The sequence below is a fragment of the Ursus americanus genome, chromosome 24 (assembly GCF_024610735.1).
Source record: "Ursus americanus isolate L20-20 chromosome 24, mUrsAme1.1.p, whole genome shotgun sequence".
In the NCBI taxonomy this organism is placed as follows: Eukaryota; Metazoa; Chordata; class Mammalia; order Carnivora; family Ursidae; genus Ursus; species Ursus americanus.
The window spans coordinates 6,560,279-6,578,995 of NC_142150.1; the positions used below are offsets into that span (position 1 = coordinate 6,560,279).

Sequence of the window (18,717 nt, forward strand, 5' to 3'; positions counted from 1 at the left end):
AAACTGTATGTCATGACACACACTTATGGGATATTAAGTAAAAAGAGAAAAGAAAAAGGATGTCTTTCTATGCATGATACCAATTCATGGTGAGAGATAACGTGTGTACATCCTTGAGAAAAAAGACTGGCAGTGAATGCAAACAGTCACAACAAATGGCTGGCTCTGGATGAATAATCCGAGTCATTTTTACTTTTCATTCTGTGCTTTCCTTCTGTATTTTCCAAGTTTTCCACAATCAAATGTGCACTGTGTCTGTCATAAGAAATAACCATTCTGTAAGTGCAAGATATAGACAGATATGGAGAGTGTCAAGACCTCAATAATATTCTTAAAGGCCCCCAAAAGTCTATAAGGAAATACGGTAAGACCTTGACTATCATTATCTATTATCCTGCGGTAGAAGGATTACGGGTGACTTATTTTCCTCTTTGCTAATTCCTTAGTTACACAGCAGCTGTAACCAGAGAAAGAATATTGAAAAGGAAAAGCGTGAGGTCTCTCAGGAGCACAAGCAGTCCCCACTGCAAGAATGGAAGTTGTCAAGGCTGCGGGTGGGTGAGTGTCCAGACCCTGCCCAAGCCAGAAACTCTCCGTCTTCACACTCGGGGACCGGCCACCAACTGGCCCAGCCTTTCCTACTTCCCTCCTGGACTCCTTACCACCACTGCCTGAGCCATTTCCAGTCTCCTCCATAGAGTGGGAACTGATGGAATTATAAATGAACATGACAACTGGAAAGAACATTCAAAGCCCATCTTGTTTGTGCCAGATTACCTCGGGAAACTGAAGAAAACACGTTTGTAAATGTTTAATAAAACTCACAGAGCCAAGAAAACGTCTCTACATGCTCGGGTTATCTTTTTCCAGGCTCAGCACCCTATGAGAGTGATGTCTCAGGGAGACGCCAGGAGTTAAACCGAGTTGGAAAAAGCAAACCCACCGGGCCCTAAGTAATAACATCAGGGCTGAATACCCCAGGTGGTAACAGACCAAAGTAATGAACCTGAATTGGCTCACTGAAACCGTCCGAGTATTGAAACCACCTTGGTTAGAAAGGGTCCTGCAACAAAAGGCCCACTCAGTAGAAATCTAATCTGTGGTGATTAACGTCCCTGAGAATGAGAACACTTCTTTATCAGCCATGCTCCTGGCTGGAGCTCTCCCATAAAATGTGGCTCTGCGGTGGAGGGGGCTGAGGGTTCCCTCAAAGGCCCGCACCTCCAAATGGCTCACCCCAGGTCAAACCCAGGGGAAAGAGCCCAGATACCACCAATGGATTTTCAGAGCTGGAACTGACTGCCCCCAAGGGACCCACTGAAGACCCAAGGATGCGTGCCAACTGTGTGCACTCCACGTCGCAGCCCTCCACACTGCCACTAAGACTGTATGCACACGTGCACACACACACACCTTCACACCTTCATATCCGCCCACGGCTCACCATACCCCTTGCTGTTAACTGGCTTTTCTGTCCACCTTGGGCCACGTTTCCTTTCAGTTCCCATGACCTCTTCTTCCTGGATGCTGACTCCTTTTTTGTCCCAAATGCCCAAGCACTCCTGCTTTTAAAATGGTTAATTTTAAAATTAACCGCCCTGGGAGAGGTCAGCACAGCCTCCAAGTGTCTGGCACTCTGAGCAGGAGGTATGGCACCCAGGGCCTGAGCTGGGCCAGGAAACAGGAATGAGATGAGAAGCCACCGAAGATGTGGATTCCACGCTCCCCGCTGGATTTACTAAATGGTTGCTGAGACCTGTGTGCCAGGCACCATGAGAGTAAGCAACACTCCCTGGAGGCAGGGGAGAAGGGTGGGACAGGGTGCGGAGAGAGGGACATGCATACCGTACCAGCAGACACAGGCACTGCAGGAGCCCAAACAGGAGGGAAGAGCCTCTCTGGAAATTCCAGAACGGCTCCTTGGCCTCCACGACTAAGCCATGTGGAACACCTGTGCACACCCTAGGCAAGCAGTTGGTGCTAACTACAAACAGGTGATCCCAGGGTCCAGCCGAGAAAGGGGACCCGCAACTTAAGGTGACACTCCACCCACAGGCCCCTGCTCAGCCACAAGAGAGGTGCTTAAATAATAAATAATGACAACAACAGAGTAACGGCTACACTCCACAGCTGCGGCCTGCAAAGCCGCACGGCAGCAATGCTACGAGCAGAGAATTTCACCCCGACATACAGGTGGAGGCACTGAGGCACACAGGGGGCCGGCCCAGGTGGGGAAGAAGCTCTCACTCTAGTTACCAGCCAGCTCCTTGAACCCAAACTTGTCCTCAAACTTCGGGCTTCCTCTCATCACCTCTGTCCCCACCCTCCACATCTCCAGTCCGTGCTCCCCAAGAACAGACCCAGCCAGCAACTCCCCCTTGCATCCCTCCCGGAAGCCCACGGCCGTCTGTGCCCGTGGGGGTCTCTGACTGAAAAGCCTAATTCTCTGAAACATATTCCTCCTCATTTTCTGGCTACAGCTTTCTCCAAACCCAAAACACAAAGCCCTCAGGTTTTAGGAAAATCAGATCATTGAGCAAAGTTTCCTCACTGAGTCTCCCAAACCACCCCTGACCCAAGCTTACTCCTCAGCCACTCACCAGGAAAACCAAGGCTCCTGAAGAAATGACAGAGTCTCGGCAACTCAGCCAGGAAGGGCTGCAGAAAGGCTCCCAGCCCGAATGATCCTGCTGCCAGCTCCCATGTGGCTCATCAGAGGACAAGCCTCAGAAAGGGAAGAGCACCTGCTTCTCACACCTGCCTCGGCCCCTTAAAGGCACTGATCCTCCCTCTGCTGCCCTTGGCTGAGAACTCCAGAGAGTTTACAGTTACGGGCCACAGGCAACCGGAGAAGTGGCCCAGAAAAGAGGCCCTTGGTCCTGCACACCCCCCCGGCCACACCCAAATGGGGGCACCCTAGCTGTTACTCTCCCAGAACAGCACCTGCGGGACACCTGGGGGAGATCATGAGGACCCTCCTCACCTGTCTCTGCCCCAGCATCTTTCCTGGAAAGGGCACTGTTGTTTCAACCTTGGCCCTCAGACCTACCCTGGCATTATCAAAGCCAGAGATAGGATTTCGGCAGAGCCAAGAGTGAGGGAGGTCAGAGCAGGCCCACTGCGCTGCATGGGGAAGAGGGTGAAAAGGCCACGGACTTTTGAGTCAGATGGTCCTGAAATCACGTTAAGGTTCTGCTTATTAGCTATTTAATGTGGGCAAGCTGCTCACCTCTCTGAGCCTCAGTTTTCTCACCTGTAAATTGGGAGCAGTAATACCTACCTCCCTGGCCATTGAGATAATATGGGTGAACACCTATCAAAGGGTCTGCATACAGTAGGTGGTCATGGTGGGCCCCACCAAAATGCACCAGATGGAAAGCAGGAGACTGCATGCTGAAGTCAGGCTGTCACAACCACCACTCCAGGAGAGGAATAAGTGGGGGAATGCAGCAGGGCAACCTTCATTATGTCCTTTTTCCCAATTCAGGAGGTCAGGGGAAGAGCACCAGGGCCCTGAGTCTCAACTCTGTGCCTCAGGGGAGAAGGAGGCCTGTGGATTTGGCAGAAACAGCTAGGTGGACAGGCCCTGGAGACAGACTGCCTGGGTTCGGATCCCGTCTTTACCTCTTGCCGTCTGGGTGGCCCTGGGCCGGATACTTAAGAGTTTTCCCACTCAAACTGGGCACGATCACAATGTGCACTTCTCAGGGTTATCGTGAGGCCAGTCTGCACAAAGACCCTCGGAGACAGGCCCATATGCAGTAAGTGCCCATCCTTCACTACAGTTACTATCTTCTCCATGCAACACTCACTTCCTAAAACAACCCCAAGTCCTTGTTCCTGCAGTCTCGGCTTGGGCCTGTGCACACCAGCCCTTGGATATGCCCCTTGAACCTGTGTTTCTAAGACTCTCTCATGCACCCCAGTCTGCCAGCACCCAGGAGCAACAAGAAAAGTCACCGTGCCCGAGATGTGGGGCTTGGCCACTGGAGCCTTGGGAACTAGGTGTTACAAAGGGGCTTCTGAGTTAAGGGCACCTGTCCCCGGGAGAATCAAGGGCTCACCGACATTTTGGGAAAGGCAATAATGAGAAGCAGGGGCGGCCACGGTGACCCATGGGGACAGTCGTCATGGCACTTCTTGGCTTCAGCCTCCTCATCTGTAGAACAGGAAGCCTCCACTCCCCCCACCAGCAACATGCATCGTGAAAGACAGGGCCTTATTTTCTGGGAGGAGGGTGATGCTGTCCCTGTACCGCTCCAGCACTGGGACGGGGCAGGGGTGGCAAAAATAGAAAAGCAGAGAAGCAAGCACCTGACCAAGCAGCCATACATGGTATTTTCCAGATTTCAGCATCTTTTATTTTTAGAGGGATGTGTTCTAATTTGGTTGAGGTATCTTCAGGTTCCCTGTACCATGTTTAATTTAGGACATTTTTTTTTCTTTTTTGGTGGTGGGGTAACAGTTAAATACAGCTTCTCTCAGCCACCCCTGGATTCTAAGCCCTAAATTTAACTCCAAAGAAACCTGTCTGCCCTACTTCATGATTCCAACCCTCCCAGGAAAACCATTACCTGCTTCTGAAAATCAGAGAGCTCTGACAACCGAGCAGCCAGAGAGGTGTGTCCTCGATCACAGGGTGCTGGGCTGCAGTACCAGAGCGGGCAACAGCTGACTGGGAGAGGGGACAAGACGGGGGACAAATGGACCTACTTCATGGCCTCAATCCTGATGACCATTCCCCTGAGGGGAGGCTGGAGAGCTAGTTGTACAGCCAGTCAGAATGGCCAGGGTGTGGCCACAGGTGTCCCATTCTAGCAGCCCTAATGCCCGGCACCGGTGCCCACAGGGATGGGGACAGTCTGCCATCTGACCCACAGTGGCACCACATTTGGACAAAGGAAGTAATCAACCGCCTGTCCTCCCACCCCAACCCCCAGCCTCTTCTCCTTGCTTCCTCCTCCTTTTTAAAAGTTTTTTCTTATTTTATTATATTCACAATGTTGTGTAACCATCACCACTATTTATTTCTAAAACTTTTTCATTAGCCCAAACAGAAACACTATAACCATTAGTAGCAATAACACCCCTCCTCCCCCCTGCCCCCCAGCCCCTGGTAACTTCTAATCTTTATGTTTTTTATGTATTTGACTAGTCTAGCTACCTCATACAGGTGGAATAATACAATATTTGTCCTTTCCTGTCTGGCTTATTTCACTTAGCAGAATGTCTTTGAGCTTCATCCACGTTGTAGCACGTGTAAGAATGTCCTTCCTTTTTATGGCCAAACAATATTCCATCCCACATGTATACTCTATTTTGTTTCTCTGTTCATCTGTTGATGGATACTTCTACCTTTCGGCTATTGTAAAGTCCCTATTTCAAACCCTTTCAGTATATACCTGAAAGCTGAACTGCTAGATCATGTGGTTAATTCTATTTGGATTTTTGAGAAATCACCAGTGTTTTCCATAGTGGCTGCACCATTTACATTCCCACCAGCAACGCACAAGAGTCCCAATTTCTCCACACCCTCACCGATCTTTGGGCTGTACCCAAGCCCCAGGGGACAGCCTTTCCCTCATCATCCCTAGGATGACTTGCAAGGTGTTGGGACTGACTGCCGAGCTCAGGAATAACAACAGAGGCCTGCAGCCAGAGCAGCAGCTAGGAGAGCTTCCCCCTTGGTTCCAGTCCACTTGGTAAAACTCTAACCAAAAATCATGAGGCTGCAAGGCCAGGACCTGCCCGCCTCTGCAAATTAGAGCACCTACAAATGGAGGGTTCTGTCACATGTGCCTTCTCACAGGGCACCACAATCACAGAGCATTGATCCGATAACTGGGGGGACAGCGGGGGTCTCCAAAGTGGGGCATACTCAACCTTGAGGTGCTCAAGATGACCTACTGCAGTTCAGGAAGAAAATATTAGAACATCTATTCATGTTTATTTCTACATCATCTTTTGTTTTTTTTTTAAACATACTCCCCGCTGAGCAGGGAGCGCAACAACGCAGGCCAATCCCAGGATCCTGAGATCATGATCCGTACATCATCCTTTTAAGTGTGTGCGTGTGTGTGTGCACGTGTCTTCTACGTACATTAGCACAGCAGTTTGTGTATATAATTTATAAATGCGTCTACATATATTTGGGTACATGCTAATTTATTAATGGGATATACATGATCAAAAAAGTCTGGGGGTGCCTGGGTAGCGCAGCGGTTAAGCGTCTGCCTTCGGCTCAGGGCGTGATCCCGGCGATCCGTGATCGAGCCCCACATCAGGCTCCTCCGGTGTGAGCCTGCTTCTTCCTCTCCCACTCCCCCTGCTTGTGTTCCCTCTCTCGCTGGCTGTCTCTCTCTCTGTCAAATAAATAAATAAAATCTTTAAAAAAAAAAAAAAAGTCTGAAGACTCCTACCTTAGACCGACCCCTCCTTTGTTGCCATTTTTCCCTTCTGATTTTTATATATTATACCGACGGCCATGATAATGATAACAGGGGGAAATAAACTCACAAAACCCACCACGGCAAACCTCTCAGAGCCTGACACTTCTCTACTGCCAACTCACCTTTATGGGGCTCCTATGCCAGGGAGGTGAGAGACAGCTGTCTGTAAACAGTGGAACGCTGGGGAGGGGAGAATGGAAGCATTTTTTTTTCTCCCCCAGGTACCTACTCTATTCCAGCTCAAAGCCTAGAAAATGGGAGGTTTGTAGCCTAGAAGTTAAGAACTCAGCTTTTGAATCAGAGATATTTGTGGGTAAGCCGTGGAATCACCACTAACTCCTGTGGCAAATAAATGAATCCCTCTTGACCTTGATTTTCTCATCTGTAAGATGGCAACATTATAATACTAGCACCTACTTCCCAGGGTGGCTGTGGGGAGTCAGTCGACATAAAACACTAGTGCAACGCCTGCTCGGTGTGGACTAGGTCTTCTATTAACACAGGTGGGGTGAGGACACACACGAGGGAAGAGGAGAACTCTGGATGAGGCTGGGGAGATAGGACAGACTTGGGGGCAGGAGTGGAGGCATGGAGAGTGTGTGTGTGTGTGTGTGTGTGTGTGTGCACGCGCATGTTGCACACAACTGTAAGTTACCACCCCATGTGTTCCCCAAACATCCCCTGAGCAACCACTAGTGTCAGACACTTTTAGGGACACATTTACAAACCAGACAAAGTCCACTGTCTGAGCTCATGTCCGGGGCCACACTGTGAACCACAAGCCCACCGGGGCACCAACAAGAGCCAGCAAGGTACAAGGACATCTGGAGTCAGTAGCCACAGCGTGAAAGTGAAGTCGGAAGCTTAAGCTTCGAGAGGGCCTGACTGAGATCCAGGGACTCCAACAAAAGGTACCAATCTCCTGCTGTAACACACACCGCTCAGAATCCAAGAAGAGTCTTTGTTTCAATTTCCCTAAATTTTCCATTCAGAGATTTCGGTGGGTTTTTTTTTTTTTTTTTTTTTTAACTTCTTCTCTCTTCCAAAGCAAACTCTGCAGAAGGACTTTGTCATCTCAGATACCAGAGCGGAACTCCACTCCCTGCTTTATTCCTTCAGCCAGCCCCACCCTTGCGGGGCCCTGAGGGTTTTACCGTTCTTGCGCCCGGAGCATCAGTCTGCTGCAGGATGTGGAGAGCTCACGGCTCTGCGGCAGCCTCTCTGACGGGGCTTCCCACCCTGGGAAAAGCTGTCCCGGAGTTATGGCTTCACAAAGTGGGGGAAATGGCTTTCTGGTTCATCTGCGAATGGGCTGCACAGTAAATGACTTTTCAGGGACAGGGAGCCCAACATCAGCACCTCCTGGAAAGGCCACCAACAAGAACAGGGCCACTGAAACCCTCCCAGTCAGCACAAAACCGCTTATTCCAACAGAAACACAGAAATCATTCCAGGACACGCGTGCTCTGGATGTCCTATTTTTTAAATTCCCTACCTTGTTTTTTAAATTGGCTGTGAAAGTTCAGCTCAACAGCTTACCAGGTACATTATTAACAGGAAAACACTTCTTTGGTTTGCCAGTTAAAGTTTAGAAAAGAACATTCCCATTAACATATAATTTCTCCAACTCTGAGAACAGGCCAGAGAGCATGTCATCAGGGCAGGCCTCAACTAGCAGCTTCGTCCTCTCCCCCACTCAGATTTTCCCAATCTGGCTTCTTTTCTCCTGCAGCAGAGATAAGGACAATTCAAAGAGACCCTCAGCTGGTATCCCAAGTCTGGGCTGTGCCGATCAAGGACAAATGTTAAACAGACACTCAACAGAAAGCTCTCCACCAGGCTAGGGAACGGGAAGGCAGAAAACAGCTTTGCTTGATGCCACAAGACCCTCTTCCATTCCTGAGGTCTACCCACAAGTCATCTCCTGCCAGGGAGCTCAGGGTCCCACTGGAGCCTGGACCCAGAAAAGAACAGCCCACCAGCTGTCTCACCTCCCTCCACTTGCTCCCCTTCTCCAGTGCAAAAGTGTTCTGCAAACCAGTCTCCTCTGGTGTGACAGCCCAGGAGCCCAAAACGAGCCCCAGACAAGCAAGCATTTGTCTTGCATCCTCCAGGTACCAGAGTGATTTAGGCACCCCCATTAGACACACAGACTTGCCAGCTCACCGCCTCAAACCCCTCCTCAGCCGCCAACCTCAGCCTTGGACTCTAGACCCTTCCTGAACCCTGCTGCCCTGCAAGAGGGGCTCATCTAAATATGCGGAAGCTGCTCCTGGTCTAACCAACCCCCAACCTCCCATAGGGTGGAATGGGGGCTCAAGGCATGTAGTGAAGGAAAAAAAAAGTGCCCCAAACAATGAAGGAGAGGGAGGAAGGGAGGCAGAGAGACGGAGACAGAGTGAAAGAGCGAGGATGAGCAGACAGACCCCATTCAGCACAAAGCAAAACCAAAAGTCCAACCGGGATCTGGTGCAGCCAGGGGGACAGAGAGCTACTAGGGAGTCACGGGAAGTCACCTAGATGCCAACAGGACAGACTGCCAAAGTACTGAGTGGCCTGGCAGACCCACCTTGAGGTGAGGAGACCCCAGGCGCCCCTAATGCTCATGCTCAGAGGGAACCGCCTCCCTCTCCTCCCAGGCAACCGACAGGAACTGCTCGAAGACTCAGATCCAGACACAAAGACACACAGCACACCAGGCTCCCCCAGACCCACGGGGCCACAGAGAAAAGGCCATTCTCTGGTGTCATTCCTGCTTGACTCACCGGCAAGCCAGTGCCTAGATTAGACCTCCTGCCTGTCACTGTCTGTGGACTCAGGACCTTCTAGGGCAAGGCTCCCCCACTGTCCCCTGTTCTCCAGGGGTCCCTCCGGACGCTGCTGTCCAAGTCTGCTTCTGCCAGGCCATCTGATGCTGCATCAGATTAGCACCACATACCGCCGGAACGGCTGCCCGTCCAGCTGTCCTCTCTGAAGGGCCGCTTTGTGTTTCTTGCTCGCAAAGGAAGAAAACTGTTTTTATAGCTGAACAACACGGTTTGGAGCCTTCAGCAGAGCAACACCAATGCCACCCGCTCACCACCAAGAATGCCTGCATGCAGGAGGCTGGCACAATCAACCTATTACCCAACGAAGCCCCCAGGGACTTCCAATCCAGGGCTCGCCACCCTGTACCACTGAAGACTTCTAGGGAACCTGCAGTGCCTGGTAGCCTCTGGAAATGGACCTCTGCTTTCTCCAGCATACCTCCCATACCCACCCATGCCAACAAGTTCTTAATATCTCATCTGGATCCTCCCTACTTCAGCTAAGTCCGTGTGGGGCCTCAGTAGGAAAGCAGACTGCCTGATGCCCTTCCTGGCAAGCTCTGAACTTGAACCAGAAGGCTGACCTCATGGGCCACAAAAAATAAAACAACAACAACAACAACAAAAACTGTAGAGGTTTTCAGGGGAGGGGGAGGGGGAGGTCGGAGAAGATTCCGGCTCTTTTAATGAGGCCTTCATTCCCTCATCCCCCCCATCCCTCCTCCCCTCACTGAATGTCAATCACACCTATCACCTGACTACAGAGTGCACTGAGCTGGAGGGAGCCCATATGCCACATGACAGAATCAGGGCTAAAGGGTCTCAACAGGCTGATTCTCTGGACCCAACACAGCCATATGAAATCTAACAGGGATAAGCGTAAAAACCTAAATTTCAGTCCAAAATATCCCAGCAAAAATAGTACAAGAGAGGAGAAAGAGAGCAGCAGCACTTGGTGTGATATGACTACACATTAATAGGGAACCTATTTTGATTTTAGGTTGCATTAATAGAAGTATAATGTCGAGAAAAAGAGAGATGGTGATTCCATTCTCTTCTGAGCTGGCCAGAGACCACCGGGCACACAATGGTCAATCCTACATATCACAGTATAGGCATGCACTACTTACACACTTTTCTTCAATGAAGACTACCTCCCCTACCTTGCACCTGTCAGCTACCCAAAGGGTACTCATCCAAGGGGTGAGCCTAGGATCCAAACAGGGCCGATCAAAATCTTCTCCAAGAAGTGATACACAGATCCTAGGAGAGTGAGCACTTGGGGTCCAACAGTGCCAAGGCCAGGTCAGATCTACCCCTGGAGTTCCCAGTTACTGGAACTGATAACACTTGCTTTTCTGTTAAAGCTAGTTTGAGTTGGGTTTCTGTCACTTCCAACCTGAAGTCCTGATTAATACACACATTAAGAGGATTACTGATAAATTACTATACGTCCACAGTAGTACCAAAGACAGTAAATAAATGAAAAACCATACTTCATGAGCAAGAAAGGATGAACTAACTCAGAAAAGGGCATGCTATGGCCACATGGGAGCCTCTGTTAATATTTAACGAACAAACTTGTTCTATGTGGGGCCAGAGAGCAGTTCCATGACATGGGTGGAACCTATAGAAAGTGGAATTTCTGGAAAGTCTGTATAGTATGACAAAACTGATAAACGTGAACCCACCTCCTACTCTATTCTAACTCACTGGATTAAAGTGATTCTTTTTATCATTCCAAAGTAGTTTCGTATCTTGAGAAACTGCAACTTCTATAAACTTCAGCTTCCAATCTGTACAATGGAGATACTAATCCCTCCCAAACCAGCTTCAAAGGTTATTTTAGGGATCAGAAGAGAAAATGTAAATGGAGAGTGAATTATCAGAGGCTGATGTCATAGGACCCAACAATGATTCTGCCAGATTTTATCCTAAGGAAACGACCAGTGACGTTCATAAAGGGAATGGTGTTTATAACAGCATCATTCATAATAATGAAAAAATTGGATGCAACCTAATGTCCTAGATTTGAGGATCACTCATAAAAACTAGACACTGCAGAAGAACAATTAATGATGGGCAGAAATGTCTACAACAGATCAGTGAAAGAAACAAGAATCAAAACCATATGTACAACACAATCCCAAGTTTATAAATTTTACAATACATTTGCAAAGAAAAAGGAAGAAAAATGTTAACAAGGATTATCCTTGAGAGATTATAAATAGTTTTTCCTTCTTTGGACTTTTCTCTATTTTCCTAATTATACAATGAACATGTATTCTTTTTAAAATTAGGAATACATTATATATACTATAAATCCTAAAAAGTGTTTTGCCAATTTTAAGAGCTATGGAAACAAAGCAATGCAGTTCTTAAACAGGTACCCCTGCTTCATTTGTCTTTTTTGCTCTGAACACGCAATTAATTCTTGATTACAGAATGTCTATTTTATTTAATAGAAACAGATGAAGGCAGTAAGGACAACACTGGATTCTTACAAAAGCCCCAAACCCAAAATCCTATGTAACCTTTAAGCAAGTCAATTTCCTTCCAATAAAATGAGGAAGGCGATAGCATTGCTTTGTATGAATGTGGGTTTAAACATTCACTGAGAACCTCCAAATGCCAGCCTGTTTCATAATTTTCTTTTATCTACCAAGGTACAGGGAACATTTTCCATATCATTAGTTAATATTTTACAGCACCATTTTAAATGCATGCATAGTAATTCACTGTATGACTATTATCACCAGTGAATGGAAGCAGTTTTTTGCTTGGTTTGATTTCTGATATGGAAATAGTTAATCTCCTCAGCAACCCTTTGAGCTTAGGTGTTCCAAGTGCAGAACTCTAGAATATACTCAGTAAATGTAAGCTATTATTACTGCCATATTAGCCACCATTACTATCATGACGCAGGCTGCGGTGAGATATCCAAGTTCAATCTAGTATTTTAGGCTTTTGAAAATGTTTCTCTGGTATACGGATATTTTAGAATCTGGCCTCCTTGTTTTTTGTTTTGTTTGTTTGGGGGGTTTTTTGTTGTTGTTGTTGCTTTAAGATTTTATTTATTTATTTGACAGAGAGAGAGACAGCCAGTGAGAGAGGGAACACAAGCAGGGGGAGTGGGAGAGGAAGAAGTCGGCTCCCAGCAGAGCAGGGAGCCCAATGTGGGGCTCAATCCCAGGACCCTGGGATCACGCCCTGAGCCAAAGGCAGACGCTTAATGACTGAGCCACTCAGGCGCCCCTGTTTTGTTTAATATTTTTTCTTAATTTGTTTGTTTGCTTGATTGTTTGTTTGTTTGAAAAAGAGAGTGTACAAATGGGGAGGGACAGAAGGAACAGGAAAGGGAGAATCCCAAGCAGGCTCCATGTTCAGCACAGAGCCCAAGTCAGGGCTCGATCTCACAACCCTGAGATCATGACCTGAGCTGAAACCAAGAGTCAGACGCTCAACTGACTGAGCCACCCAGGCACCTCTGGCCTCCTTATTTTCTAAACACCTCCAAATATTATGATGAATGGACATCAACATACCAAGACACATGCGGTGTCACCAAGCAGCTAATTTTCAAAAATGCCTGAAAAATTAGACACCTTCTGGCCAGTAACCATACCGCCTGCTACAATAAAACAAAGGGTTTCCCAAAGAGGCATAGACCCCACGACCCCTAACAAACCCATGGACCCAGGTGGGTTCGTGGGGAAAAAGTGGACTAGTGGTGAAAAGAGAGAGGTTCCACTCTGACTGGAAGTATACCAGAAGGTTCTCACATACAGCCTAATGGGCACATCCAACCTGCAACTTAGACTGAGCAGCTGCCTCTTAGCCAGGCCCTGTGCCTTCTGCTTTGAGCACACCCATGTTTCCTCCTCCCAATGATCCGGTGGTGTTAACATTCCCTAGTGCCATCTCACAGGTACAGGGCTTGAGGTTCAGCGAACTAAGTGACTTCTTGGGAGTCTCACAGCCAGTAACGGGTGCAGCTGGGGCTGCAGCCCACTCTGTATGCCGCAGAAGTCCAAGCCCTCCCATGCTGGTGCTCTTCCCTCTAGTTACTCAATCCGGGTCTTCCTCCCCAAAAACTGCAAGTGTCACACAAGCAAGGCCTTGTTCATCTGGGTGAGCCCCCACAAGGGCTGGGACACTCAGGCCCCGGGAGGCAGGAAGAGGAGCTCTGCCTGAGGTAGGGTGGGCTGGCCCACAAGCACACAGAGTGAGCTCCTTTACTGACTGAGACAGACTCTAAGAAGTTACTTACCCTCACGGAGCCAGACAGAAGTCCTGCCCCTCTGAGACAGGGCCTTGCCCTCAGGTACTTATGGAGACCTGAGCTACAGCCATACCAGGGGCTATTTGGCCAGAGCCCCAAGGCTCAAAGGAAAGCCACTGAGTTTCTCAGGGTATGTGGTCTTCTGAAGTGAGTGACATGGTCGCTACCACCTGGGCCTTCAGAAACAAGCCCTGGGAATGAACTATCAAACCTTGGGCAACTGATGAGGATGTGAGCCCAGCCAAAGCCTCTTTGAACTTCTGATCTGGGGCCTCAATGACCCACAGAGGAAGGGAGGCTGCTCCTGTTTGAAACATTTTCCCTCTTCCATTTCTATGTAAATTTATTTTATTTTATTTTATTTTATTTTATTTTTATTTTTATTTTTATTTTATTTAGAGAGAAAAAGAGAACAAAAGTGGGAAGGGGCAAAGGGAGAAAGAGAGAGAATCCCACGCAGGCTCCACGCCCAGTGCAGAGCCCAATTTCGCCACCCTGAGATCATGACTTGAGTCAAAATCAAAAGTCAGATGCTTAACCAACTGAGCCACCCAGACGCCCCTCACCATTCCATTTTTAGTTATTTTTTTAAAGATTTTATTTATTTATTTGTGTGGGTGAGAGAGAGAGAGCACAAGCAGGGGGAGCGGCAGGCAGAGGGAGAAGCAGGCTCCCTGCTGAGCAGGGAGCCCAACACAGGGCTTGATCACAGAACCCTGGGATCACGACCTGAGCCACCAAGGCGCCCCTCACCTTTCCATTTTTAATGTCTACCCTATTCCCCATTTCTCCTCTAGCCCCTTCTCCCACCCAAGGGCAGAAACCAGGCTGGAAACACTGGCTCATCCAGGGAGAAGAACCAGTATGGTATGGGGCAGGACTACTAAGAAGCACAGAGATTTACAGGAACTTGCTGTACAGCTCATAGGAATTCCCGCAACCTCTAGAAGGCCCCATTGTTTGACTCACCTCTAAGTTAAGGGGGTTGGACTAGATGCTGTCTAAAACCCGACACCTCCAGTAAAGCTCTGTCCCAGAGTTTCCTCCATAAGATCTTACCTATAATGAGAAGCAATGTTTTCACTCTAGTGGAACCACCAGGCTATGGAGCAAATTGTTTTCTTAAAGCAGTTCAGATGTTTTTTCTGTCCCTTTTTTTTTTTCCCCTCACATGACATTTACTTTCAAAGCCAGACCCAAGGAGGGGATTGTGTCTGTTTTGCTCACTACCATATACTCTAGCTTAAATGCAATGGTAGACACTCCATGAATAATTGTTGAATGAACGCATGCTGCCAACCATTCTTTAATCTAACCCTTCTGTAAGTGTGACCACACACCCCCTGGACTAGCACACACAGCTATCTGTTCTGTTTACTGTCAGGACTATCACATATCCAAGTCAAAGTAGATCTGACACACCCAGTCCCCCTCAGCCAGGACATCTCTACCCCTCCCACCATTATTCTCAGGGTGGATGGGTAAACACTCCAGAGAGGTGAGGCAGCTCTCCCTCTCTCCCTTCATCACTCCACATTTTATACCATGGCTGGATGAACAACCCTAGGACTGCTCCCCTCCCCCATATCAGCTCTCCGTTCAAAACCCTTCAATGACATCCCGATGGCCAACAGACACATGAAAAGATGCTCAACACCATTCATCATCAGGGAAATGCAAATCCAAACCACAATGAGCTATCACCTCACTCCTGTCAGAATGGCTAATATCAAAAAGACAACAAATAACAAGTGTTGGTGAGGATGTGGCGAAAAGGAAGCCTTTGAGCACTTGGTAGAAATTGTAAATTGGTAAAACTATTACAGAAAACAATATGGAGATCGCTCAAAAAATTAAAAACAGAACTACCAGATGATCCAGCAATTTCACTTCTGGGTACTCATCCAAAGAAAGCAAAAACACTAACTCAGAAGGATATCTGCACCCCTATGTTCACTGCAGCACCATTTACACTAACCAAAATCTAGAAACAACCGAAGTGTCCACTGATGAATAAACTGGTATGTGTATGCACACACGCACAGTGGAATATCATTCAGCCATAAAAAGAAATGAAATTTTCCCATTTGCAACACCATGGATGGACCCCGAGGACATTATGCTAACCGAAGTAAGTCAAATAGAGAAAGACAAACACTCTATGATCTCACCTATCTGTAGAATCTAAAAACAACAACCAAGCTCCCAGGTACAGAGAACAGACCGGTGGTTGCCGGAGGTGGGGGGGTGGGGAGGAGGGTAGACGAAATAGGTAATGGAGTCAAAAGCTACAAACTTCTAGTTATAAAATAAATAAGTCCTGAGGATATAATGTACAGCATGGCAACCATATTAGTAATACTGCATTACATATCTGAAAGTTGCTCAGAGAATGGATCGTAAAAGTTCTCATCAGCGAAAAAAAATCTGGATGTATGGGTGACGGATGTTAACTAGACTTACTGTGGTGATCATTTCACAATATATACAAATATTGAATCGTTATCTTGTACACCTGAAACTAATATAATGTATGTCAATTATATCTCCATTTAAAAAAAAAAAGCAAAGCCTCCCAACCAAGCTTGCACTCCTCACCTCCAAGAAACCCCCACTTCAGCCCAGACCCGCCATCCCTACACAGTTGCTCACGGCGTCCTCTTGCAGCCCACCAGCCCACATCTGTTCCACTGGCTGCTGTCTTCAGCCTCCGTCCACCTCTTGTTTTCTGCCATCCCTCTTTACCCCTCACCACCTCCAGCTTTATCTCCCCAGATAAGAATGAGTGACCTCAACCAGATGGCTAACTAGACAAGGACAGTGTCATCCTGGCCTCTTCTCTGTGTCCTCCAGTACCCAGCATCATGTTGCATACACAGCAGATATGAATTAAATACCTGACAGGTGAACTCTCATCCTGCCCCAATTCAGACGCTCCCAACCCCTTGCCCACCACCAGTGCTAAACCACACAGCAACCGGGCCTACCAACCTGGAGCCAGCCCCTGCTCTAGAATCATTAGCAGTGAGCAGAAAGCAAAGTCTGAGGGCAGACAGAGCTGGGACCAAATCCTGGCTCTACCGATTCCCAGCTGGGCAAGCTGAGCAAGTTTTTCAACCTCTGAGCCTTGGTATCCTTGTCTACAAAATGAGACAGAGTTGTTCCTTCACCTTCAGGCTGCCGTAAGGATGAAACAAGGTAACATAAGGTGCTAGCACCCAATAGATGTAAGGCAAAGCTTCCCCCGCCCCTTTGCCACCCCAACAAAAACCCATCAGCTCAGATGTGCATGAAACCGGTTGGACAGCAAGCACACCTCATCTCCCCTCACCTCCAGCTGGCTCCCTAAGACAGAGGAAACAAAGCCTGAATGTCCTCCGGCTCCCCCCAAGCAGGGAGGTCTCTGGAAGAGGTCTTTGTTAACACAACTTTAGTTTAAAAGCTTCCTTATGAGCCAGACACACTGTTTCTCTTTATAAGAGGGAGAATCAGCCTACAGCTTAATATCACTTAATGGTGATAACAAGGCCTTTTGTTCACATCCCTCAATTAAATTCTGCAATAATTAGCGGCCACCTACTCCTGTTGCTTGAGGGAAGCAAGGCAGCAAGAACAAGCCATGGTTCTTATTCATAGAGACCCAGACACAGAACAGTTATCAAGTAATATTAAGACAGAAAGTCATACACAGGGAAAAAGAGCAAGTCTGACCTCAATGGGTTTTTGAATCATGGAAAATGATGGCAAAGGGGTAGCAGGCTAGGTGCTGTACATATGTTATTCTACTCTTTCATGTGATACATATATGTTATCTTGCTATGTTCAGAAAAATAGGCCAGCAGCAACATTTCATGGTAGCATGTCTCCATAATTTAGTTAACTGACTCCTAACTGATGGACAATTAGGTTGTTTTCAGCTTCTTAGTATTATAAACAAGGCTGCAGATGACCACCCTGTACGTAAACCTCTGCCAATCGTCTACTTCCCACCCTGGAAGGATGGAGCCATAGCAAGGGAAATGCTAGGTGTCTGTACTTCTGACGATCTCAATCAGCAAGGAAACTATCCAATGTGCACATAGAAGGTTTGACCCTTTCCCAGAGCACAGACATACAAATACACACACACACATACAATACACAAATGTGCCTCGTGTTCTCCTCCGTGCCCACAGCCCTGCCTCAGTTCAGGCCTGGATCATCTCTCACGGAGATCGTCATGGGCGATCACGGTCAGGGCAGCTAGCAGGTCTCCCTGCACAGGGCCACCAGAATGAGATCTGCAAAATACCAACCTGATCCTGCACTCCAGTGCCTCAAGCCATTCTGCCCCTACCCCTGACAAAGACTCAACCCTTAGCCCATCTCCAGCCCGATCCGCAGGTGGCCTCTTCCCCACATGCCCACAACCCCACCTTCACCCTGGGCATATTTCTATAGCACGAAGCCATGTTTGCCTCCAGTTTGTGCCCCCTTCCCTTCTTATCTCTACCCCACTCAAGTGTCACCTCTTCTGGAAAGTATCCCCTGACCTCTCAGAGTTAAGAACCAACATACCTTCTATATGCTTCTGGCAAAGCACTTGCCAGTCATGTTCATGATGGCTATTCACTCACCTGCATCTGCCTACCTTCACCTCCATCTCTAGGCTCCAGGATGGAGGAGATCATATTCTGTCCATACTTAGATGCCTGGCTCTGGGACTCAGTAGGTCTAGCAAAAATTAATTGAAGGAGTGAACAAATGCGAATACACAAGAACACAAGACCTTGAAAACTACCCTGGGAGGCAGGCAAAGCTAGATGGTTATTCCCACTTTACAGATAGGAAATCTGAGGCTCAACTTGCTCAAGGTCATATAGTCAGTGACAGAACCAGGATAAGGCCGCAGCTCTCCTGACTGCTGAGCCCCGTAATCAGAGAACCAAGGGGACATGAACTGCACATCAGCATGGCTTCCCAAAGTTAAATCCCCCCCCCTTTGTTTCCCTTGCTCTTTCTAAGGCATTTCACCAGTTTCATTGTTTCAGTGAGAGGTACCTGCAAGATAACTCAGTCTCTGAGAACCTGGCCCTGTGAAGTCTGCAAGATGAAAAAACACATACTCCAGCCTTCTTCAGCAGAAATGGGTTATCTGGCTAATCTCAAGTCAGAGCAATTCACTTTGGTCCACAAAGAC

The 18,717-nt window shown here is 47.9% G+C and overlaps 1 protein-coding gene across 14 annotated transcripts in view; it reads right to left on the reverse strand.

Moving 5' to 3' along the window:
• Positions 1–18,717, reverse strand: part of PLEKHA7 (pleckstrin homology domain containing A7) — a 232,005-nt gene that overhangs the window by 182,514 nt on the left and 30,774 nt on the right. Inside the window, exon 1 of one of the 14 annotated variants that reach the window (XM_087855329.1) lies at positions 14,508–14,597. The exons of 9 other annotated variants lie outside the window; for them this stretch is intronic. Coding sequence is in view for 2 of the 5 variants with exons in the window: in XM_045796582.2 (XP_045652538.2) it covers positions 1,450–1,508 (59 nt within the window). In the remaining 3 variants the exon portion in view is untranslated. 4 more of the 14 variants (XM_045796583.2, XM_045796587.2, XM_045796582.2 and 1 more) reach the window with 4 other exon arrangements.